This window comes from Sphaerodactylus townsendi, linkage group LG01 (genome assembly GCF_021028975.2).
Source record: "Sphaerodactylus townsendi isolate TG3544 linkage group LG01, MPM_Stown_v2.3, whole genome shotgun sequence".
NCBI classification, from domain to species: Eukaryota; Metazoa; Chordata; class Lepidosauria; order Squamata; family Sphaerodactylidae; genus Sphaerodactylus; species Sphaerodactylus townsendi.
The window spans coordinates 155,551,985-155,574,661 of NC_059425.1; the positions used below are offsets into that span (position 1 = coordinate 155,551,985).

The 22,677-nt window shown below is 39.3% G+C and overlaps 1 protein-coding gene across 6 annotated transcripts in view; it reads left to right on the forward strand.

The window, feature by feature from the left end:
• The window catches only part of SNTG2 (syntrophin gamma 2), a 354,452-nt gene that overhangs the window by 306,970 nt on the left and 24,805 nt on the right, over nt 1-22,677 (forward strand). For all 6 annotated transcript variants that reach the window (XM_048497891.1, XM_048497919.1, XM_048497904.1 and 3 more), the window contains one exon: nt 12,730-12,822. In XM_048497891.1, coding sequence (XP_048353848.1) covers nt 12,730-12,822 — 93 coding nt within the window. The remainder of the gene's footprint in view (nt 1-12,729; nt 12,823-22,677) is intronic.

The window sequence follows — 22,677 nt, forward strand, 5'->3', positions numbered from 1 at the left end:
TTGCTTGGATCACTTACTATAAGTCATTTAAAGCCATTTCCTTTTTTTAAAAAAGCCACTTTCTGTGGTACATCACATTTAGTCTGAAATTCATAGCTGGTCTGTCAAGAGCTGGGAGCTAGAATTTAAATGAGACTGATGACCATGCAGCCCAGTGGTTGCAACTGTTAATTAAGAGAGACTAACAGCATACTGTTAGTACAGACATTAACACTCTAAATGGGGCTGTAACTCTTGTTTGAATATATACAGCACAACATTTTGAAAGAAGGAAGTCTATAGAGTGTTATGCTTGTATGTAAAGTAGATCTGGATTGGTGCCTGGTAAAAAAAATAGGCTGCTGCATAACTTTGGTTTTCAATTGGTAGGTCATGTCCTAAATTTGGCATGAACAGCATCCCCCCAGCACCACGACATGGAGGGGAGGGTGGTTAAAAAAATTGTTTTGTCCAAATAATCTATCAAAGGTTTCTAATTGGTGAAAATTTTAACTAATTTTTTTTCTTTAAGCAAGGAATTGCACCAGTTTTAAAAGGAGAGAGAGATGGAAAAAGAAAAATGAAAAACTAATAATTTTTTGCATGCTGTTTTGCATATTTCCTTGTTTCTAATTCATAAGCTCCGTGTTTTACACCCCCTGCAGCCCCAGCCCCTCCCCCCATGCTCCCTCCACTTACCTTTTCCAACCGGTGGAAAACAGCTTTCTGCCAGCTGAAAATGGGCCAGGCTGGTGGGGTGGGGCGGGGTGGGGCCAAACCTGGCAAGGCAAAGCGGGGGAAGGGGGTGGGGCTGGACCAAACCTGGCAAGGCAAAGTTGGGGAAAGGGGTGATTTTCGTGCGCTCCAGGCATGCATCCGGTACAACGCGCATCCCCACCCCGCCCCCTTGTACTCTGCCACTGCATAAACCTTGAACTGCTGTTTAGACCTGCAAGCGTTTTCAGATGGAAAGGCTTTTTCAGCATTTAAACAAACAATCACAAAACAAACATTATCCTTTATGTATATCTTTGGTATGAAGCCAATTTAGTTGAATAGATTATTTTTGTTATACATTTCTTTAATCTCCCCTCCATTATTGAAGTAAAAAGTTTGTAGTCCACATTATCAAAGGGATGGGTCTGTAAGTTTATGGCAGAGTTATGTATCAGTGTTATATATATTTCTTGCAATGAGGCAGGCAGTATTTGCTTATTCATTCATGACTTTCCTCAGTGGGATGATTAAATTTTCTTCCAAGCACTTATAATTCATTTCTGCAAGTCCATCTGGTCCTGGCACTAGATTTTTTTTTCAATAGCTTTTTGGCTTGCAATATTTCTTGGGTCATAATAGTTTGACTCTGAATGTCTTTGTGTTCCAATGTTAACTTCTCAATATATATTCCTTTTATGTATTCCTCTAGTCCATCTTCTGTCACTAGATTCCTTTTTGTACAACTCCAAAAAGAAAGCCACAAACTGTTCCTGTATCTCTTTCTAAATGAATAATTTGAGAGAGTCAGCATGGTGTAGAGGTTAAGAGCAGGTGGACTCTAGTCTGGAGAACTGAGTCAGATTCCACGCTCCTCTGCATGAGCAGCTAACTTTTATCTGGTGGACCACGTTTGTTTCCCTACTCCTACATTCCGGCTGGGTGACCTTGGACTAGTCACAATTCTTTCAGAACTTTCTCAGCCTCATCTACCTCAGAAGGTGTCTGTTGTGGGAGAGGAAGGGAAAGGAATTTGTAAGCTGCCTTGAGTCTCCTTACAGAGAAAAAGGCAGGGTATAAATCTGTTATCTTTTTTTCTCCTGCTATTGTTCTTTTTTTCAGTTTCTTTCCTGGCTTAGATAATGTGTCAGGTGTCTTCCTAATTTGTTTGCGTGTTCAAAATCCTACTGTTTTAAAAAAATCTTAGACCCCTTCCGCACACGCAAAATAATGCGTTTTCAAACCACTTTCACAACTGTTTGCAAGTGGATTTTGCTATTCTGCAAAGCTTCAAAGAGCACTGAAAGCAGTTTGAAAGTGCATTATTCTGCATGTGCGGAATGAACCTTAGTTCCAATATCTCTTCAGTTTCAAGCATATTTTATTAATTTAACTGCTTAGTCTGAGTTAAATTTGCTATAAGACAATTTTTATGCTGATCCTGCAACAATTTTTATGCTGTTCCTCCTCCAATAATCTGTACATTATTTTCTTGGTTTGTTCCCATTTTTAAGCCATAGCTTCCAAGTTCCCTTTTATATAAATTTTCCATATTTCCCAAATTGTTGCAAAGTTGATATTGGCTGTATTGTTTATTTTTAAAAAACTATTTTTAAATATTTTATCTATATCTTCTTGTAATAAAATATGTTCATTTAATTTCCATCTTCCCCTTCTGCCTCTGTTTTGTTGCCAAATCTTAAGTTGTATTTTTACATTCTCCAGATTGATGATGACATTTTTTTATTTCCAACACATATCAATCCTTGAACATGTTTCATCTTTGTTAGAAAATAAAGTATAGTCTTTAGTTTTCAGATTTTTAACCCTCCAGGCATTTTCCAAATGTAACATATCTTTTTTTTAGGCAATTTGCCTCCTTTGGGTTTTTTTTTACTTATCTTTTTTGCTATCCATTGCCCTAGTCATATTTTCTTTCCTTCTTGAAAATGTAATACATGAAAAAGATCCTTTTTTCTTCCTCTTGCATTATTTGGGGTATATATTGTTTCTTAAGTGACAACCATGCCTTCTAGGAACTTAATTTTTAAAATAATATAGCTTCCTTCCAAATCTCTTAGTTTTCCTAATATATTTATTTGTAGATTGTTTTTATAAACCACAACTTCTTTGCTATTCCCTGTTGCCACATACACTTTACCAAGTTTCTTATTTTTAAAAAATGTGTTCATGTTGAATATATAATATATCTACATTTTAATTTTATTATGTAGCCCCATTCAGAGCCCCAGTTTTGCCTGGGATAGCACTGCTAAGCTGCAACCTTCAGCATCCAAAGGATTTTTGCTGGTGGGGGTGGGAATCTCCCACCACCAAGAAGCCCTCCATTGTGCTTAATGGGCATATGCCATCCAAAAGGGTGACATAACTTCAAGCCCTGGGTTCTGGCATCATAGAATCATAGGCAGCATCGGGACTGCCCACACGGGACCTTGCGAATGGTCCCAACACACCACCAGCTTCATTTAAGCCGGTGGGAAGCCGTGCAGATACAGCCTGGCCGTGCAGATACAGCCTTAGAGGGCCATCAAGTCCATCCACCTGCCATGCAAGAACACACAATCAAAGCACTTTTGACATGTGATCATCCAGCCTCTGTTAAAAAAAACCTCCAAAGAAGGAGACTCCACCACACTCTGAGGTAGTGCATTCTACTGTCAGAAAGTTCTTCCTAATATTTAGGTGGAATCTCTTTTTCTTCACTTTGAACCCATTGCTCCTGGACCTAGTCTCTGGAGCAGCAGAAAACAAGCTTGCTCCCTCACCAACACGACATTCTTTCAGATATCTAAACATGGCTTTCATGTCACCTGTTAACCTTCTCTTCACCAAACTAAATATATCCAGCTCCTTAACTCTCTCCTCATAGGGCATAGATTCCAGACCTTTTACCATTTTTTATGCCCTCCTCTGGACATGTTCCAGCTTGTCAAAATCCTTCTTGAATTGCGGTGCCCAGAATTGTACACAATATTCCAGGTGAGATCTAACCAATGCAGAATAGAGAGGTACAATTACATCCATCTTTGCACTATACTCCTATTGATACAGCCCAAAATTGCATTGGCTTTCTTGACCGCCGTGTCACATCGCTGACTCATATTTAGTTTGTGGTCTACTAAGACTCACAGATTCCTTTCACATGTATTGTTGTCAAGCTAGGATGAAAATGAACCATTGGTGAGCACTCTTTGTATTCGGCCAGTCAACCAATTACAAATGCATTTAACTATTGCATTGTCTGGTCCACATCTTTCCAGCTTACTTGCAAGAACATCATGGGGCACCTTGTCAAAGGCCTTACTAAAATCAAGGTGTGCTATACCCACAGCATTCCCTTCATCGACCAAGTTTGTCACTCTATCAAAAAAAGAGATAAGATTAGTCTGGCATTACTTGTTTTTGAGAAACCCATGTTGACTTTCAGTGATCACGTTGTTCCCTTCCAAGTGCTTGCAAACTGTCTCCTTAATGATCTGCTCTAGAATCTTTCTGGTATTGATATCAGGCTGATTGGGTGGTAGTTGTTTGGGTCCTCCTTTCCCCCCTTTTTGAAGATGGGAACAACATTAGCTCTCCTCCAGTCCATTGGGACTTCTCCTGTTCTCCAGGAGTTCTCAAAGATTAAAGCAAGCGGTTCTGAGATTACTTCTGCCTGTTCTTTTAATACCCTGGGATGCAGTTCATCAGACCCTGGAGATTTGAATTCATTGATAGTATTCAGATATTCCTGTACTAGCTCTCTATTTATTTTGTGCTGAATTTCCCCTACTGTATCTTCTGATCCATTTCCCCCCAGTTGAGCACTGTTTTTCTTTTGGGAAAAAACTAAGGCAAATAAGGTGTTGAGTAGTTCTGCCTTTTCTCTGTCCCCTGTTAGAATTTCACCATCTTCTCCACACATATCCTTTTTCTTCCTTTTGCTGCGGACATAACCAAAAAAGCCCTTTTTGTTGTTTTTAACATCTCTTGCAAGTCTGAGCTTTAGCTTTTCTGACTTTCTCCCTACATATCTTGGTTATTTGTTTGAATTCCTCTTTAGTAATTTCCTCCCTTTTCCATTTCTTGTACATGTCCCTTTTATATCTTAGCTCACTTGAGAGTTCTTTAGACATCCATCCTGGTTTCTTTAGACACCTCCCATTTTTCTCTCCTCATTGGAACTGTTTGAAATTGTGCCTTCAAGATCTCACTTTTAAGAAACTCCCATCCATCTTGTTCTCCCTTCTCTTTTAGTATTCTTAACCACAGGATCATACCCAGTAGTTTCTTAAGTTTACTGAAATCAGCTTTCTTAAAGTCTAGAATGTTTGTCCAACTAGACTTGGCATCCCCTTTCCATTGCATAACAAACTCCAGGAGAACATGGTCACTCCCACCTAAGGACCCTACCACTTCCAACCATTAATCAGGTTATCATTGTTGGTTATAAATAGCCTTGTTTCTTCATCCCCCTTCTGGACCATGAAATTGTCCTCAAGTGAGGAAATTGTTGGATCTGGTTGTCTTGGCAGAGTTTGACTCATAGCAAATATCTAGATAATTGAAATCTCCCGTCACTACTCTTTCTCTTCTTTGTGAAAGTTTGGTCATCTGCTCCAGAAAGGAATCATCCAACTCTTCAGTCTGGCTGAGATGACTGTTTTTCTCCCCCTTAATTTTTACCCAGATGCTCTCAACCTGGTACCCATTTGTTTAGCTTTTTATTTGTTTAGCAACCTGAAATTCAGTTTTGTCCTCTAACTCCTTTTTTCCCTTATTAATCATATTCTTCACAACTATTTTAGATTTTTCTTTATTAATTTTTAACCCAGATACCTCTTCAGCGTCTGCTAATACTTCCATTACCCTGTCTATACACTTCAATAGATTATTCAAGATCATCACTAAATCATCTGGGTATTCTCTTAATTTGTTTCTTGATTAATTTTTATACCTGATATACCATCATCATTTTTAACATGGCTATTTAAGATCTCTAAAGATGTAATAAATAAAAATGTGGAAATTGGGCATCCTCGTCTAGTTCCTCAGCCAATTTTACATGGTTAGTATACTCTCCATTAATTATTATTTCAGCCCACTGATCTTTACATATTTACTTTAACCAAATTTTAAAGGAAGGCCCACAATCCATCTTGTCAAACACTCTAAACATAAAGTTCCCAACCATACTATCAAAGACTTTTTCCATATCTAAAAATAATAAAGCCAGCTGTCTATCAGGCCTCTGTTCGTGATACTCAGTTGTTCTCAAAATAATTTTAAAGTTATCTTTAGTATGTCTTCCAAGTAAAAAACCTGATTGGTCCATATGAATTACAGAAAGTAGTATTTCTTTAAATCTATTGGTGATTATACCAGAAAAAATCTTGTAATCTATATTTATAAGTGAAATCGGCCTAAAATGTGAAACTTCTAGATCTTCCTTTTCCATTTTAGATAGAAGAAGAAGAAGAAGAGTTTGGATTTATATCCCCCCTTTCTCTCCTATAGGAGACTCACAGGGGCTTACAATCTCCTTTCCCTTCCCTACTCCCAACAAACACCCTGTGATGTGAGTGGGGCCAAGAGAGCTCAGAAGAACTGTGACTAGCCCAAGGTCACCCAGCTGGCATGTGTTGGAGTGCACAAGCTAATCTGAATTCCCCAGATAAGCCTCCACAGCTCAAGCGGCAGAGTGGGGAATCAAACCCAGTTCCTCCAGATTAGAATGCACCTGCTCTTAACCACTACACCACTGCTGCTCCCTAGGGGTAATGTTGGCCTTTTGCAAGGTAGTGGTAATTAATTATAATTTCATTTACTGTCTGGAGAAATGGATTAAGAATTTCCTTCATGAACCATTCATAGAAAAGATTTGTAAAACCATCTCGTCCAGGTGTTCTCCCCTCTTTTAGTTTCTTGATTGTCTCTAATATCTCCTGTGCTGTTATATGTTTATTTGATTGTTCTTTCTGTTCCTCGGACATCTGTTTTATTTGTTGCTGTTTCAAATATCACTCCCTAACTTCCTCAGCAATCTCCTTATTTTTATATAACATAGCATTATATTTATGAAAATGGTTTTTAATGTTTCCTTCTTCCTGTATCACTTTAGTCCCTTCCTTTATACCAGTTATGAATCTTTTCTGGTATCTTTCCCTTAATTTCCAGGCTATCCACTTACCCGTCTTGTTGTTTATTCAAAATGCTTCTGTTTTAATATGTTTAGTAGTTTTCCTCCCATCTCCATCAATTGCAACTCAGCTTGTTGTTTTAGTACCTTCAGTTGGTATTTTATATTCTTATTAGGTGTAGTCATCAGTTCTTTCTTTTGTTTTATTTTTCTTGTTCCAATATCTGATTTTTTTTCATCTGCTGTTTTTTTAAATCTGGCTGTATGAGAGATTAATAGGTCTTTAATATAAGCCTTGCTTGAATCCTAGACAACTTCCATATCGGTACCATCCTGAATCTTTATCTCAAAAAAACTCTTTGTCTCTTTACAATCATTTACAATTTTTTCTTCTAACAACAATATCTAATCTCCATATGAATCTATCAGTATCTCTTTTCCCTATCAATGCTCCAGTCATTGATCTATGGTACAATAGCACACAAGGCAATATATCTACTTTTCTGGTACTACCATCATTTTTCATGTGTTCCATATATGATAATATAATAATTTCAGTTAGTTGATGCATGCATTTCAGAAAATTAACTATTTTGTACAGCAGATAATTAAAATGTTTCAGTCAAATCAGATAAACCCCCAGTTAATTATCAATTATCTTCTCAATTTATAACAATTCAAAATAGTGTAAAACAACTGTAAAAAATAAGACAGCATAAAAGGAGTGAAATGAAAAAAAGTAAAAGTGGGAAATAAACAGATAAAGGAATAAAAATGTTGAATAAAATAAGTTATTTTATTAAAACTATGATAAAAATGAAAGGAGACTAAAATAAGTAGAAAGATAATTGTTTAAAATACTGGAATTAGTGTGTTAATGCATTAATATTAACATAAAAACAAAAGTTAGTATTGTTATATTAGTTATAAGTTTTCAGAATGTACATCTATATTATTAATCTGTAATTCCTTTGCACTTCCCTAGATGGCACTGGAGTCTGTTTTAATTAAATGAACTTCTCCTGCAGTGTTGCTCCACAAGATGGCCCTCGGTCCTTCTCATTTCTCCTCCATAGTCAATTCATTATTTTAACTGTTTAAATTGTAATCCATGTAAATCAAAGAAAGTATTATGTAGTCCTTTTGGGTTCTTCTAGTTCAACTCTTTATTTACTAAACATTTTAAGTGATTAGTTTATCCACCAGGAAAAGTCAGAGAGAGAAATAGAAAAAATTGTCCTTTTGCAGTGTTTTTGATTAAAAAATAGAAAAACAAAATGAGAGGGGGAGCTAATTAAATCCAACCAAGCATTCATTCAAACCCTGATATTCAAAATAATGTCAGTGACCAAGCAGACCCCAAAGAATTTGGCACAGAGTTAATTAAAATCTTTGAAAAATAGTCTTGGAGAAATAATTTTTCCCCTTGCTGGTCTTTCCTCCCCAATCTGTTGGTCGCTGCTCTCATTCTTTACTCTATCTTCTTTACCCAGCAGAATTATATAACTACTCAGAAACAGTTTAATCTTGCAATAAATTATAACAAAGCACTGTAGTAAATAATCAAGCCCTCTGGTTAGTCTGCAAGTTTTTTTTTAAATCACTCTCATTTGAGCTCAATACTGCTATTTCTTGCCCCAACAGACAAGAAATAGGAAGTGTTTTCATTGCAACCAATTTGTAAATTGTCAGATATCAAAGTTTATATTAAAAGTAAAAAGACAAATATTCAACAGGGGAAGACTAGGCTTAAAGGCTAGTTAAAGCCACAGTTACTGTAGTGTTCTTGCTAAATCAGAATCCCACAGCTTCTACTCAGGTCTGTAGGGTTCACCTGTCATATTTGGTTTCCAACTCCTTTGGAGAGATGAAAAGAAGGTAAATGAACCTTCCCAACCAATATTTCTTTCTTCAAAAACATCCCACAATGAGATAAGCCCAGAACACTTACCGCATATACTCGCATATAAGTTGATTTTTTCAGCACATTTTTTGTGCTGAAAAAGCCCTCGTCGACATACGCGAATGAGGTATATTTTAAAAAATATTTTAGGGTTTTTACTTTGTCAGCCACCAGGGGCGCAGCTTTTAGACTAGCGGCACCAAAATTTCAGGGTATCATCAGGTGACACTCCTGATGATACCAGCCAGGTTTGGTGAAGTTTGGTTCAAGGGGTCCAAAGTTATGGACCCCCAAAGGGGATGCCCCCATCCCCCATTGTTTCCAACGGGACCTAATACTAGGTGGGGCTACATTTTGAGGGTCCATAACTTTGGACCCCTTCAACCAAACTTCACCAAACCTGGGTGGTATCATCAGGATAATTTCTTGCTGATACTAGCCAGGTTTGGTGATGTTTGGTTGAGGGGATCCAAAGTTATGGATTCCCAAAGGGAGTGCTCCCATCCCCCATTGTTTCCAATGGAAGCTAATAGTAGACGGGGCTACCCTTTTGAGGGTCCATAACTTTGGACCCCCTGAACCAAACTTCACCAAAACTGGGTGGTATCATCAGGAGGGTCTCCTAAAGATACTCTGAAATGTTGGTACTGCTAACATAAACATTCCTCCCATGACAGGCACCCTCAAATTTTCCCCAGATTCTCCCTTCAAGTCACCCCCCCCTTCTGAGTGGATTTAAAGGGAGAATCAGGGCTTACAGAGCTAGTTTACTGTTTTTCGTTGAAACAAATATTCAAAAACACTTAACCTACTGATGCCTCAATTAATGTGATTTTATTGGTATCTATTTTTATTTTTGAAATTTACCAGTAGCTGCTGCATTTCCCACCCTCGACTTATATGTGAGTCAATACATTTTCCCAGTTTTCTGTGGTAAAATTAGGTGCCTCAACCTATATGCGGGTCGACTTATACACGAGTATTTACAGTAACAAGTGCTCTGCTCAGCCCACCAGTTCTCCCTCAGTTCAAATTTGTGTAATATTTTTAAAAAGCATTTCAGTAAATTGTCATTGCAGCATACTGCAGGTTTGGGTTAAAGTAGGTTTCATGACTGAAAAGTTAAAAGAAGCTGTCAGAGATTGTTTGCTTTTTAAGTTATGCTCTGAAATTTGCCTGAGCTTAGAACTCTTGTTCAAAGATAAAAGGTACATATCTTAAATCTAATGCTTAAAGAAGATCTCTGATTCTGGAAAAATTATTTTATGTTATTGATGAACATTATGTTGTAAAAATCTGATCAATTCAATATTTTTAAAATTACATGTATAACATTCAAACTTTATAACATGATTTGCACTGTATAACATGATTATGTGAGAAAATCCAAGGCCCCTTCCGCACATGCAAAATAATGCGTTTTCAAACCACTTTCACAACTGTTTGCAAGTGGATTTTGCTATTCCGCACAGCTTCAAAGAGCACTTAAAGCAGTTTGAAAGTGCATTATTCTGCATGTGCAGAATGAGCTCAAGTTTTTGCAAATGATGCAGCAGTCCACATCATTTAAAATCATTCCAGTTCTGGTAGCAATATACTAGTAGTTTACTGATAACTCTTCAATATACATATCAGCTTATTTGCATTTTGAATCAGCATCATATCCAGAAATTGTAATAAGATCATGGAGCATTAATTCCTCAGCAGATTTAATCAAAGAGTCTCATAAATGTGGAGTTTCAGTATTTTTAAGTGCGGAGACAGACAGACAGACAGACAGACAGACAGACAGACAGACAGACAGACAGACAGGGAGAGGAAGAGGAAGAGTTACTGTGCACCTTAAACATTTTCATCCAGACTTAAGATGGCAGTGAATTAACATTTTAAGTGGCAGGCAGGATAGCTGTGCTACATCATTAACTCCCCAATTATAATTCAGACTGAAGTATCATCTTGGTTAACAAGGCAGCGAAGAAAGGGGAAAAAATGATGCTACATAAAATTGGATAGGTTTAAAAGGAAGCAGGGAGATAAAAGGATCAAGATTGTTATCAGACAGTTGTTACAAAATATGTAGCTCATATAACTTGTTACAACCAATCCGAGATGTCATATCTGTATTTCTTTCTTAGCCCCAGTTCAGTTACTTGTTCTGTTGGGGAAGTTCTCAGGCTCTTGGATACTGCAGTTGTACATGGAAACAGACAAATTGCTTTGTGGTTGTTTTGCAGTCCTGAGGCACTCGCTATTCCTGAGGCTCAGGCTGTTCAGGTCCATTCTTATAGCACAACTGCACTGGGTAGCCTAAGCAAGCCAATCGCATTAGATCTTGGAACATAAGCAGGTCCAGCCCTGGTTAGGATTTGCATGGGAGACTACCAAGGAAACCCCGGGTTGCAATGCAGAGAAAGGCCATGGCAGAATACGTCTGAAATAATGTCTCTTTCCTTTAAAACCCTTGAATGCAACTTAAAAAAAAACCCCATTCAGTTAATAGAGTCATGATGCTCATGTGTATGTTAGGTGCCATCATGTTGCTTCAGACTCATGGGGACCCTGTGAATCAGTGTCCTCCAGAATGTCTTATTATGAACAGCCTTGTTCAGGTCTTGCAAGCTGAGAGACATGGATTCTTTCATTTTGGGTCTTCCTTTTTTCCTTTCTTAGCATTATTGACTTTTCTGACGACTTAAATCTCATTATGTCACCAAAGTTTAGTCATTTTATCCTCTAGGGAAATTTCCGGCTTGATTTGATGTAGAACTCCCTGTCCCGCCGATCACCAGTATAGAGTGTTTAGGCCTCCACTGGGACTCGGAAGAGAGACTGGCTGCCTTGTTGGTTTATCGGTCACCTAGTGCACTGACTGACAGTCTGCCACTGCTCCTGGAGGTCGTGTCAGAGGGGGCACTGAGGTTTCCCAAACTTATTGTGTTTGGGGACTTCAATGTCCATGTCGACTCAACCTCATCTTTAGTGGCTGTGGATCTAGTATCATCCATGGTGATGCTAGGTCTCTCCCTCATGAACATTGAGGGCACCACTCATCAAGGAGGCCACACTCTGGATTTGATCTTTGGGGCAATTATGGTACCGATTTCGATATCTCCCCTGGGCCTCCTGTGGGAGAAACAATATGTCTTGCCATCTGGGTTTTTTTAGCTAGATTGTTTAAAATGGTTTTATTATTTGAATTTATTGATGGTTATTTACACATTTTTTATGAATCTTATGTATGATTTTAGGTTTTATGCCATTGTAAGCTGCCCTGAGCCCTTTGGGGGTAGGGCAGGGTATAAATGTAAAAATAAATAAAATAAATGTTTTGTTTCTTTGAATGGGTAATTCTAGAACTCTTGGAGGTCATCTGTTTCATCAGTGGTTGTGAGAATGAAGTCATGCCAGTTTTGTGAATAGGCTGAAGGGCTCATGGCAACTGAAGAAAAAGGTGTTGATTTCTTTCAATCAAAATTTTACTAAAAATTTAAGGCTGGACCCAGCACAAAGTTTCTACTTGCACTGGAGCTGTTATGCAAGCAGAAATGCAAGAAAATGACTACAGTATCCTCTTGTTGTTTTAATTTGATTTGTAATCCAAATTTGTGAGAATGTTGCACTAAAATAGCATAAATAAAATAAAATGTGGAGACATTTTTGGTTGTGAATTCTATTGTTTTCTATATGTGTTTCATGTATTGATTTGAATAAGTGCTGGTTTATTTTATTTTTGAAGAAAAATAGTCTAATATCACTCATAGTTTTATACTGCATTCCTATGCATGCTTATTTGGAAACATGTCTCATTTGTTTCAGAGGGGCTAACTGCCAGTTTAACATGCCTGGAGTTGCAACTTTCATTGGGTTAAATGTAAGGCACTATGAACTAATGTCATTTGATCTTGCTCATATTTGCTTGGAGAATGTCAGTCAAAGTAAAAAATACGTTAACGGCTTCCCATAAAATGCATTTATTCATTATTCTTTTTTCCAGTCTAAAACCTATATGTGTAGCTGGCAAGGAGAAAGCTTATGTTTCATGGTGGACTTTACTTTGGGATTCACTTGCTTTGACAATAAAACAAAGGTAAGAGGAAAACAGAAAACAAAACCGGAGTGTCTTTTCTGTTAAAAATATCACTATGGTATAACTTTAGGAAGCTGAAAGATTTTACTTCTATTTTTTAATCTTGCATATTTGGGCAAAGTAATCTATAAAACACTGTTGAAACCAGGGTTTTTTTAAGTGAAACAAATGTCCTAAACCTGTACCTACAGTGGTGCGTTCTGGGAGTGGTGCATTCTGGGAGCTGTGGCAGGCTCAGTGAGAATGTGGGGGTGGGAGATGGGATTCCCCCTCCTGCAAGCCTTTCAGGATCCTCTACTAAGCTGAGAGGGAAGTCCTTGCAGCTGTCCCTGCCAAGCCAGCAAGACTAGTAGGGACAACCAGCAAGGGTGGGAGGTGAGAGGAGCTCCAAGGGCAGGAGTAGGCAAGGAGAGCAGCAAGAGTGGAGTGGGAGTGAGGTGCCAAGGATGGCAGTAGATAGGGAGAGCTACAAAGAATAGACTGATGTAAAAAAATTGGGGGAGAGACTGGAGTAAAGTAAACAGATAAGTGGAGGGGTCATCTCAGGGAGAAGGAGTGAGGGGGGAAAGTGATGGTGTAAGTTGTAAGATAAGGGTTTTGGGAGAAATAGGGGATAGGTTGACAGAGAGGTAGATTGATGGAGAAGGGGTGGGGGAGCCAAAAGACATATGCATAGGGAGAAGATTGGCAAATAAGGGGAGGGGGAGAAAGAGGTGAAAAATTGTTAAAGGGAAAAGAGGGAAAGAAGTAAGGGCATGCACTCTGTCTGCAAGTTTCTTTTGGGTCCACCCTTGTCTATATACTAATAGTGAAGTCAGCCGAATCTGGAATACTTAAATCCATTGCCTGGAACTGTGATTGGGCAAGACAGATCTTTCTACAAACCCAAAAGGGCGGCAAAATATTCAGAAAAATCTGAAATCTAAAAAATAAAATTAAAAAGGGGCGGGGTAAAATCCAAAAATGGTGACAATAGTGCATATGGCTTTAGGAAACAAATTTCCTCAGTGACTGTTGCTAGGTAACCACTATATTGCAGCCTGGGTTCCTGTCAATAAAAAGACAGGGGGAGAGGGCAGGATCTTTTCCAGACCTATTTTGGTCTTTAATAAAGGACTCATTTGGGCCAGACCTGAACTAGAATTGCCAGCTTCAGGTTGGGAAATTCCTGGAGATTTCCTGGTGGAATCTGAGGAGAGCAGGATTGGGGAGGGGAGAGACCACAGTCTAATATAATGTCACAGAGTTCACCCTTCAAAGCAGCATTTTTCTTCAAGGAGACAGGTCTTTGCCATCTGGAGTTCAATTGAAATTCTGGGAGATCTCTAGCAACCTCTCTATGACTTGATACCAATTTGCATGATTCGGCTAGCTTGCTTGCTACTGTTCGACAGCAGCCCCTTTATGAAGGCTGGTCTGGTGAAGCAGTTAGAGCTTCAGAGCAGAATCTGGGAGATCCATGTTTTAATCCACATCTTATTACAGAAGCTTACTTTCAGCCCAATCTCACTCACAGGATTGTGGTACAGATTAAAAGGAGGAGAGAACAGTGATATAAATTGCTTTGGTTACCACTATGGAGAAAGGTGGGGTATAAATGAAATAATCAAATAGTAAATGTAGTTGAAGATGGGAGACAGATAACAGGTATGTTGGTGAATGATTGAAAAGGAGACAATAAGGCAGGAAAAGGAGAGAGTATAGGGATTGCCAGAAGGAGGGAACAAAGAAATGGTGTGGGGAAGGGATACAGTCAGTGGTGGGATTCAAATAATTTAACAACCGGTTCCAGTGGTGGGATTTAAATGATTTAACCACTGGTTGATTTCAAGCACCATTTTGACAACCGATTCTGCCGATGCGAACCTGCTGAATCCCACCACTGGATACAGGGCAAAATTAGGTGTCACACCACAAGTCCTTGGAGGATCCTTGCCATGCAAGTGGCCTATCCAATGGCCAGCAGCATACAACTGGGCCACAGTTCTCCTGGACAGAGGCTATTGGGGAGAGGGAGTAAGAAGGAAATCTTAAGATAAGTAGGCCAATAAAGTTAAGTTGGCTGTTGGGTTTGAAGAAGGTAAGATTGCCAACTCCAGATTGGAAATTCCTAAAGATTTGAGAGATGGAGCCCAGGGAGGATGGGGCTTGAGGAGAGGAGCCACCTCACAATGTCATACACTCCAGTCTCCAAAGCAGCCATCTCCTACTGGAGAACTAGGGTGGCCAACTTACAGGTGGGGGATGGATGTCATATGGAGTTATAGCAAATCACTTACCCTGGAAAACAATAGCTGCTTTGGAAGGTGGAGTGTATGTTATTTACTGATTATTTTGCTATTCCATCCTTTCCCAGCTAAACCAGACTCAGGGCAGCTCACATATGTAATAAAACACTATACAAAATTCCATAAGACATGGCAATCAACTAAAACAATAACATTTCAATTCCTACTCTAAGATTTCTTAAGATGGTGATAATGGTTTATCATACCAGAAATAAATTGGCCTAAATTAGTCTAAAATTAGCCTTAAAAAAACCACATTAGCCAAAAAAAAATTGTCCTCTTTCCCATCCTCTATAGATAATAAACTGATCAGGAAGGAGAAAGAGGAGGGGTAGATCGAGAGACCAGCAAGATGAAACAAACTGTCGTTGCCTCAACCAAAGGCATAGTGGAACATCTGAATTTGGCAGGTCCAGCAGAACTTATTGAGGTTCTGCAGAACCCTGGTGTTAGCTGATAGAATTCCACCAGGCCACAGCCAGGGCCAAAAATTCCCTGGCTCTGTTTGAGGCTAGCACTGTGACCTGCTGAGGTTGCTTCTTTTCTCAAAACTTTCCTTCCCAAGGCTCCACCACCAAATCTCCAGGAATTTCCAAAGCTGGAGCTGGCAACCTTGGAAGGAACTGATCTCTGTAGTTGGGAGTTCTGTTGTGATTCCAGCAGGGGTGTAACGAGGCAGCCCTGGGCAAACTGTAGCCCTGGGCAAAACCTGAGTTGGATGCCCCCCCACCCCATGGGCAGCCACTCCACCACGACCAAATTTTCTTTTGCACCAGGACATTGGTGCCTGCAGGGGGTGCATTTTTAGATATATCAGCACCAAAATTTCAGCATCAGTAGACTGTCCTTATGCTACTCCCCAAGTTTGGTGAGGTTTGGTTCAAGGAGTCCAAAGTTATTCTTTGCTAAGGAGATGGGGGCTACCCTTTTGAGGGTCCATAACTTTGGCCCCCCTGAACCAAACCTTGGGGGTGCTATCATGACAGTCTCCAGATGATAACCTGAAATTTTGGTGCTGATACGTCCAAGAATGCCCTCCCTGCAAGAACATCCCGAAATTTGCCCAAGAATCTTTGTTCTGCATTGAGTTTTCTGCATTGCTGTCAATGGGGGTTGCAGGCTGGGGGGCACATTTCTGAAGGCACAGTCTCAAAACTTTCAGGGTCTCATAAGGAGACTTCCCTAATGATACCCCCCCCCAGGTTTGGTGCAGTTTGGTTCAGGGGAGCCAAAGTTATGGACCCTCAAAACTGTAGCCCCCATCTCCTATTAGCTCCCATTGGAAACAATGGGGTATAGGGGCACCCCCTTTGGGAGTCCATAACTTTGGAATCCCTGAACCAAACCTCACCAAACTTGGGGGGTATCATAAGGACAGCCTCCTGATGATACGCTGTAATTTTGTTGCCGCTAGCCTAAAAACTGCGCCCCCTGAAGGCCAAAAATGGAAAACCACTAAAATACCCAAAAGCGAACCCAGCATTTTGATGCCCCCCACAAGGTGATGCCCTGGGCAGCTGCCCACCTTGCCCAATGGGCATTACGCCAGTGGATTCCAGGAGATCTCCAGTCCTTACCTGGAGGTTGGCAACCCTAGAAGGACAATAAAAAGCCAGAAAAAGGCTTTCAAGAAAGGGAAAGGAAATAATGGTAGAGGAGAAACTGAGATGCCTTCCACAAGTCCTTGCGGGTTCCTGGTTTTGAAGTAAGTCAGGCTATTTTTCTAGCACAAAGAAGTATGTAATGAGTGGAATACTAAAGATTTACATTTAAAAGACACCAAACATATAAAAATAAGTTAGTTTTAAAAGCTAATAGAAGCTTGGAAGCATGTATCAAGTAAGACCTTTTCAAACAGATTAAATTAGTTTTTAAAACTGCAAATTTGATTTAAGGGGAGAAGGCTTACCTCATATCAAATTAGCCAATATGCTTTTAGTCAGAGAGAGAGGATTATTACATCTACATTACTTTTGTCAATGTTTAATGACAGAACAGAATGCTTGATCAATAAATACTGCTCCAACTAAATCCATTTAGTTTTTAAAATGTGAAGTGCTGAACCATAGCAATGAGCTCGCATTGATTCTCTTACAGAAGATGAGAAAACACTCTGCATTATGATACTAAAGAAAAGAAAAGCAGTTACAGCAATACTGTGAACATACCTATAAAAAAAGTTGCCAAGGTTAATGACCGATTCATAGGGCTACTCAAATGCATGTTCACACAAGTGTTTATTTATTTATTTATTTGTTCCACTTGTTATACCGCCCACCCTGAAGGGCTCCCAACAGTAAACAGAAGATAAAAAATAACAATTAAAATCACAATCATTAAAACACGTTCAATTATATCAACAACACAAGCCTTTATTGGCATATAAAACAGGACAAAATTTTAAAACAAAACAAGGTTAAGAAATACAGTTAAGATTGCTAAAATTACTAATTTCCAGTATAAAATTTGCAACAGTTTCACAAAAGAGCACATCAGAGCTGTTCAGGAGATTGGGTATCTTATAACACTCATGCCACTGAGAACATTTCAAGAAAATGGAATTCATGTATTTCATGCGTATCTTATTGTATTTAGGGCATAGAAACAAAGAATGGTCAAGTGTTTCAACCGTAGTCCTATCACATGAACAAACTCTTTTAGAACGTTCCATATTCTTAAATCTTAAATCTTCCCTCCAGCAGAGCTGATGGCAGCACATTACATCTTGCAGTAGCCAAGGCTCTCCTCTGGGTGGGATTAATCAGCAGACGAAGATATGCTGCCATAATTCCACGCTCGCATGGGATTAATAATGTAGTCGGAGAACAGGTTGTCTTGGCAGCATGAGTCAAATTATGAAAATCAAGATCCAAGAGCCTATTCTTAACTAGTCTGAAGGCTTCCACCTTTGTGAGCATAAGGAGTGATTCCAAGGGGAAACCAATAGCTTCAACCTTTCTAAAGATCCAAGTATACCATTCTGAAATAAAGTGATCTGATAACAGAGAGGGAATATAGCTATTGGATCCCACTAGAAAATGTATATGCAGCCAATATTTTATGGCCCTTATCCATGCCAAGGTTTCTAGAGTTGTTTGGCCCATCTCAATGCACAACGCAGCATAAGGCACACATCTAGGGAGCCCCATTAGTTTCTGAAGGAATTTGGAATGTAATAAATTAAATGATTTATTTATTGCCGAAATCCAAATGGGGGAACCGTACAGTAGCAAGGAGCCAATCCTAGCCTCAAAAACCTTCAAAGCCGCAGGAATGTATTGATTGCCTTTACTGTAAAAAAAAGCGATATATTGCTGTCATGTTGGTATGTGCCGAGGTAGTTACTGCTAGTCGCTGTGAGGACCATGACAAATTATACCTATAGTAAATGCCAAGGTATCGGAAATATTTGACCTGCTCAATTTTGTGGCCCTTAATTCGCCAGGACGTGGGCTTCCAACTCTTAGCAAAAATGAGAACTTTAGTTTTAGCATAGTTAATTTCCAGTCTGTTCTCTTCGCAATAATTAGCAAAACTGTACATTAGGCGTTTAAGGCCAATACTGGACAAGGACAGTAACACTGCATCGTCTGCATACAACATTAAAGGAACATGGGTAAGATGTAATTTAGGACTATGCCCATTCACAGACACCAAAGCATGAGGTAAATCATTGAGGAATAAATTGAATAAAGTAGGAGCCAGTATGCAACCTTGTTTAACCCCACGAGGAGTACTAATTCTGCTGGTTAACTGACCTTCCCCAGAGCATCTAACTTGACAAACAGTGTTGGTATACAATTGTTTGATCAGGAATAGAAGTCTGGGGTCAACAGTCAATGACCTCATCTTGTCCCACAGGAGATTTCTTGTCACGGTATCAAAGGCTCCTTTTAGGTCAATAAAAGCAGCAAATATTTTAGAAGCCTTTGTAGTAGCATACTTATTTACCAGATGAGAGAGTACTAAACAGTGATCCAAGGTTGACTTATTTCTACAAAATCCTGCTTGCTCAGGTCCAATGTTTTTAGTTTGATCCAGCCAAGTTTGCAATCTAATCAATAATAATTTTGAATAGAGCTTTCCAATTACCGATAGTAGACTAACTGGCCGGTAATTGGAAGGATCAGTAGGGTCTCCCTTTTTGTAGATTGGTACTAATACGGCTAATCGCCAGCTGTTTGGGATAACACCTGTGTTATTAATTATGGTAAACACTGCTGCCAGGAGAGGGGTCCACCACTCCAGATCTGATTTCAAAATCTCCGGGATAACTGAATCTGGACCAGCCGCTTTCCCATTCTTTAGGCCACTTATCAGATCAGCAATTTCCTGTACTGAGACAGGGGGCCAGTCAGGCAATTCAAGAGGGTCTACCACTGGGCACGGGGTTTCCAACTCATCAGCATAGAAAAGGTTAGAAAAGTAGCTATGCCAATTAAGTGGGGAAATTGATGAGGATGATGTCAGGCTCACATTACACGGTCCATTAATTAGATACCAGAACTGCTTGGAATTATTTGTTGCGGTCGCGTGTAAAAGTTGGTTCCATTTAAGTTCCGCTAGATATTGCTGCTTCTGTTGTATGCAATGTTGGAGACAGCGCTTTAGGTTCTGAAGACTAGCAAGATCCGTGTTGGAATTAGATATTCTGAATCTCCTACATAGGGACCTTATTTGTTGGTTAATTTTAATACATTCCTTGTCAAACCAGGAATTTTTTGAACTTCTTGTATCTCCTCTGGGATGGTCTTTGCTTATCAAAGAATTTGTCAATTGGGTAATTAAGTTGTCAAACAGCTCTATCCCCACTCCTGGACTGTTTGCTTTAATTATACCCGATTTTAAATGGGAAATAAAAGGCAATTTTATAAAAGCTTTAAAAGTGGCCTCAGTTTGTGATGACCACTTCAAACAAAAATGTAGATCATTGTTGAAGGATTCAGGATTTGTGGCAGACTCAACAGAAAGAGAAAACACTAAAGGGAGATGGTCACTCAAGGCATAATCATCGACAACAAACTGGGAAATTGAACCTAAAAGTTGAGGGGAAACAAGGACATAATCTATCACACTACAACCATTGGCTGACATAAAAGTAAAGCCATCTGCATTAGAGAACTTTCTCAAACCATTTAACCAAAGTTTGTTGAAACGCATAGCATATTTGGCTAAATTAAGACCTGCAAAATTACTGATTTGATCTTTTGATTGCCGAACTGCAGGAGTAAATAAAAATTGTATTACTTCAGAGTCACAGGTCACACTGTCCAATAAAGAGTACACACAGTTGCCCACTCTAGCATTAAAATCACCAGCCAAAATTATTTCAATAGAGGGAAAGTTGTTTGCCAGATCTTCAACGTAAGTAATGAAATTTTCCCAAGTTCTCAACAGCATACCATGAGTTAAGCTTGTGGGGATATAAACATTTACTATGATCCAAGAAGACTTTCCTAGGTGAATTTTGATGGTTTGTGCTACAGGGGGACAGCTTGGTAAAACTGTGAAGTTGATATATTTGAAAACTAGAATAGTTAAACCCCCGGAAGGGTGTCCATATTTTTTTACTCTAGAAGCGCTAAGGCAGTGTGAGTGATAACCATTAAGGGTTATATCAGTAGATGCCCAAGTTTCTTGAAGTAGGATCAAATCAAATTTTCTCAAATAGGAAATAAAACCAGGATTGATACTCCTCCTGCTCCAACCAGCAACATTCCAGGAGAGGAATTCAATACTTGGGGAATTTCTCAGTCAATTACCATCACCTAGGGACACAATATCAGTTACATTTTGTTGAATACAACCATTTTTTAAATTAACCAAATTAGCTGATGCCGGAGACAAAATTGTGTCAGACCTAGCATGACTCATATGATGGACAATAGCCTTTGTTGGAAGCTCAAATACAGTATCTGGAGAGACAGCAGGAGGATTTGATGAACTTGGAGACCGGTTTGCGTTTGAACAAGACACTTCCTTATCTAAATTCAGCCCATCAGGAGCCTTCATGATATTAATGAATTTTAATCTAGTTCCTTCCAGTCTATCAACCACATATTTCTGTTCCTCCGATGATAGTAATCTGAAGTCAGCAAGGGCCTCTTGTACTAAATTAGCTGGCATCAGTGAAGGAGACAAGGTCACCGGAGAGTCCTGAAGATCTTTACTGTAACTATCCACAGAGGGGCAATTATTATCCATTGGAGCTGAAAGTTCAGCCAGCTCCTGCGCCCACGTTTTCTCTTTGGGCTTTGTGGTTGAGTCAGTTTGAAGCACTTTAGTAGATCTTAAGTCAATTTCAAACTCAATTGGGCCCATCTTATCAGACAGCTTATCTTATCAGACAACTTCAACAAAACAGAGAAACTTCAACAAAACAGAGAAAAACCTAACATTAGATGTCAACCCGAAAGAAACCTCCTATTCCCTGGGAGGGGACCAGGCACAGCACATGGCAGCCATTGATGATGGTGTGGGGGGGGAATGGCATGGGAGGCAATCAGCAACTGCCCCCCCCAAAAAGCCCGGTGGAACAGCCCCGTTTTACAGGCCCTTCGTGGTTCTTACCCAAATAAATTTTCCCATCCTGTCCCAGTGAAGTGCTTTCACCCTCTAGAAAGCTTATGCTTGCCACAGTTCTGTTTTTTTTTGTCCCTTCTGGGCATCAGGTACACAAAGGGGTTGTAAATAATCATTTCCTGTGACTTAAAACTTTAGGAAGGCAAATGTTGCCCTGTCAGCTTAGACTACTATTTAATACGATAGGCTTCTCTGTGTATTTGTTTATTAAAACTAACAATCCCTGGTTTCACAGAAAGTCTACCAAGTGAAGTACGATGAACAGGATTTTTTTTTTGGCACAGCACTGTTTATATAGAGGGGTGGCACACTTTGTTGCACTCCAGCACTAGCTGTAGACTGTCTGAGCTTCCATTCTTGCTTGCTAAATTGGAATCAAAATATGAGGCAAGCTGAGAGTGCTGGGATGAACTAGCAGGCAGCTTGCATTTACATCTTAAGCTCTGGGTTTCATCCAGTTTGTTGACAATCTGTGCAGTGAAAGAGCTCAATTGGATATTGATGTTTTTGAGCTCCTTATATCTATTATCCACTGTCACAGCTGTAAGCTTACAGAAAGCAGAGAGCTCTCGCTCAGTCTGCATGATGTTTTTTATTAGCTTCTTCATTGCCACCACTAGGAGGCAATGGTTAGTGCTTGTTGCAGGTGGAAGTGTTAGTAATGCTACAAGATGGATTAAGACTAGAGGAAGTTTCCTTGGTATTATCACCACTCTGAGAGAAATGATCAGAAGTCAAGGGAGAAAACCAATTTGAAATAGGTATTGTAAAATCAACTGCTTTGTTGTTGGCTTTAGATGCAAAGAAGTCCTCAATCTTGGAATGTTTACTCTCAGGTGGAGAGCTAAATTCCTCCATTTCTCTCTGCCCTTTACCTCGTGTCATTGCTGAACATCCTGATCTATAAATATACAAAGAAAAACAAATCAAAACTTTATGTAGCTTTTCTTGACCTTAAGGCAGCTTTTGACTTTGTTTCTAGAGA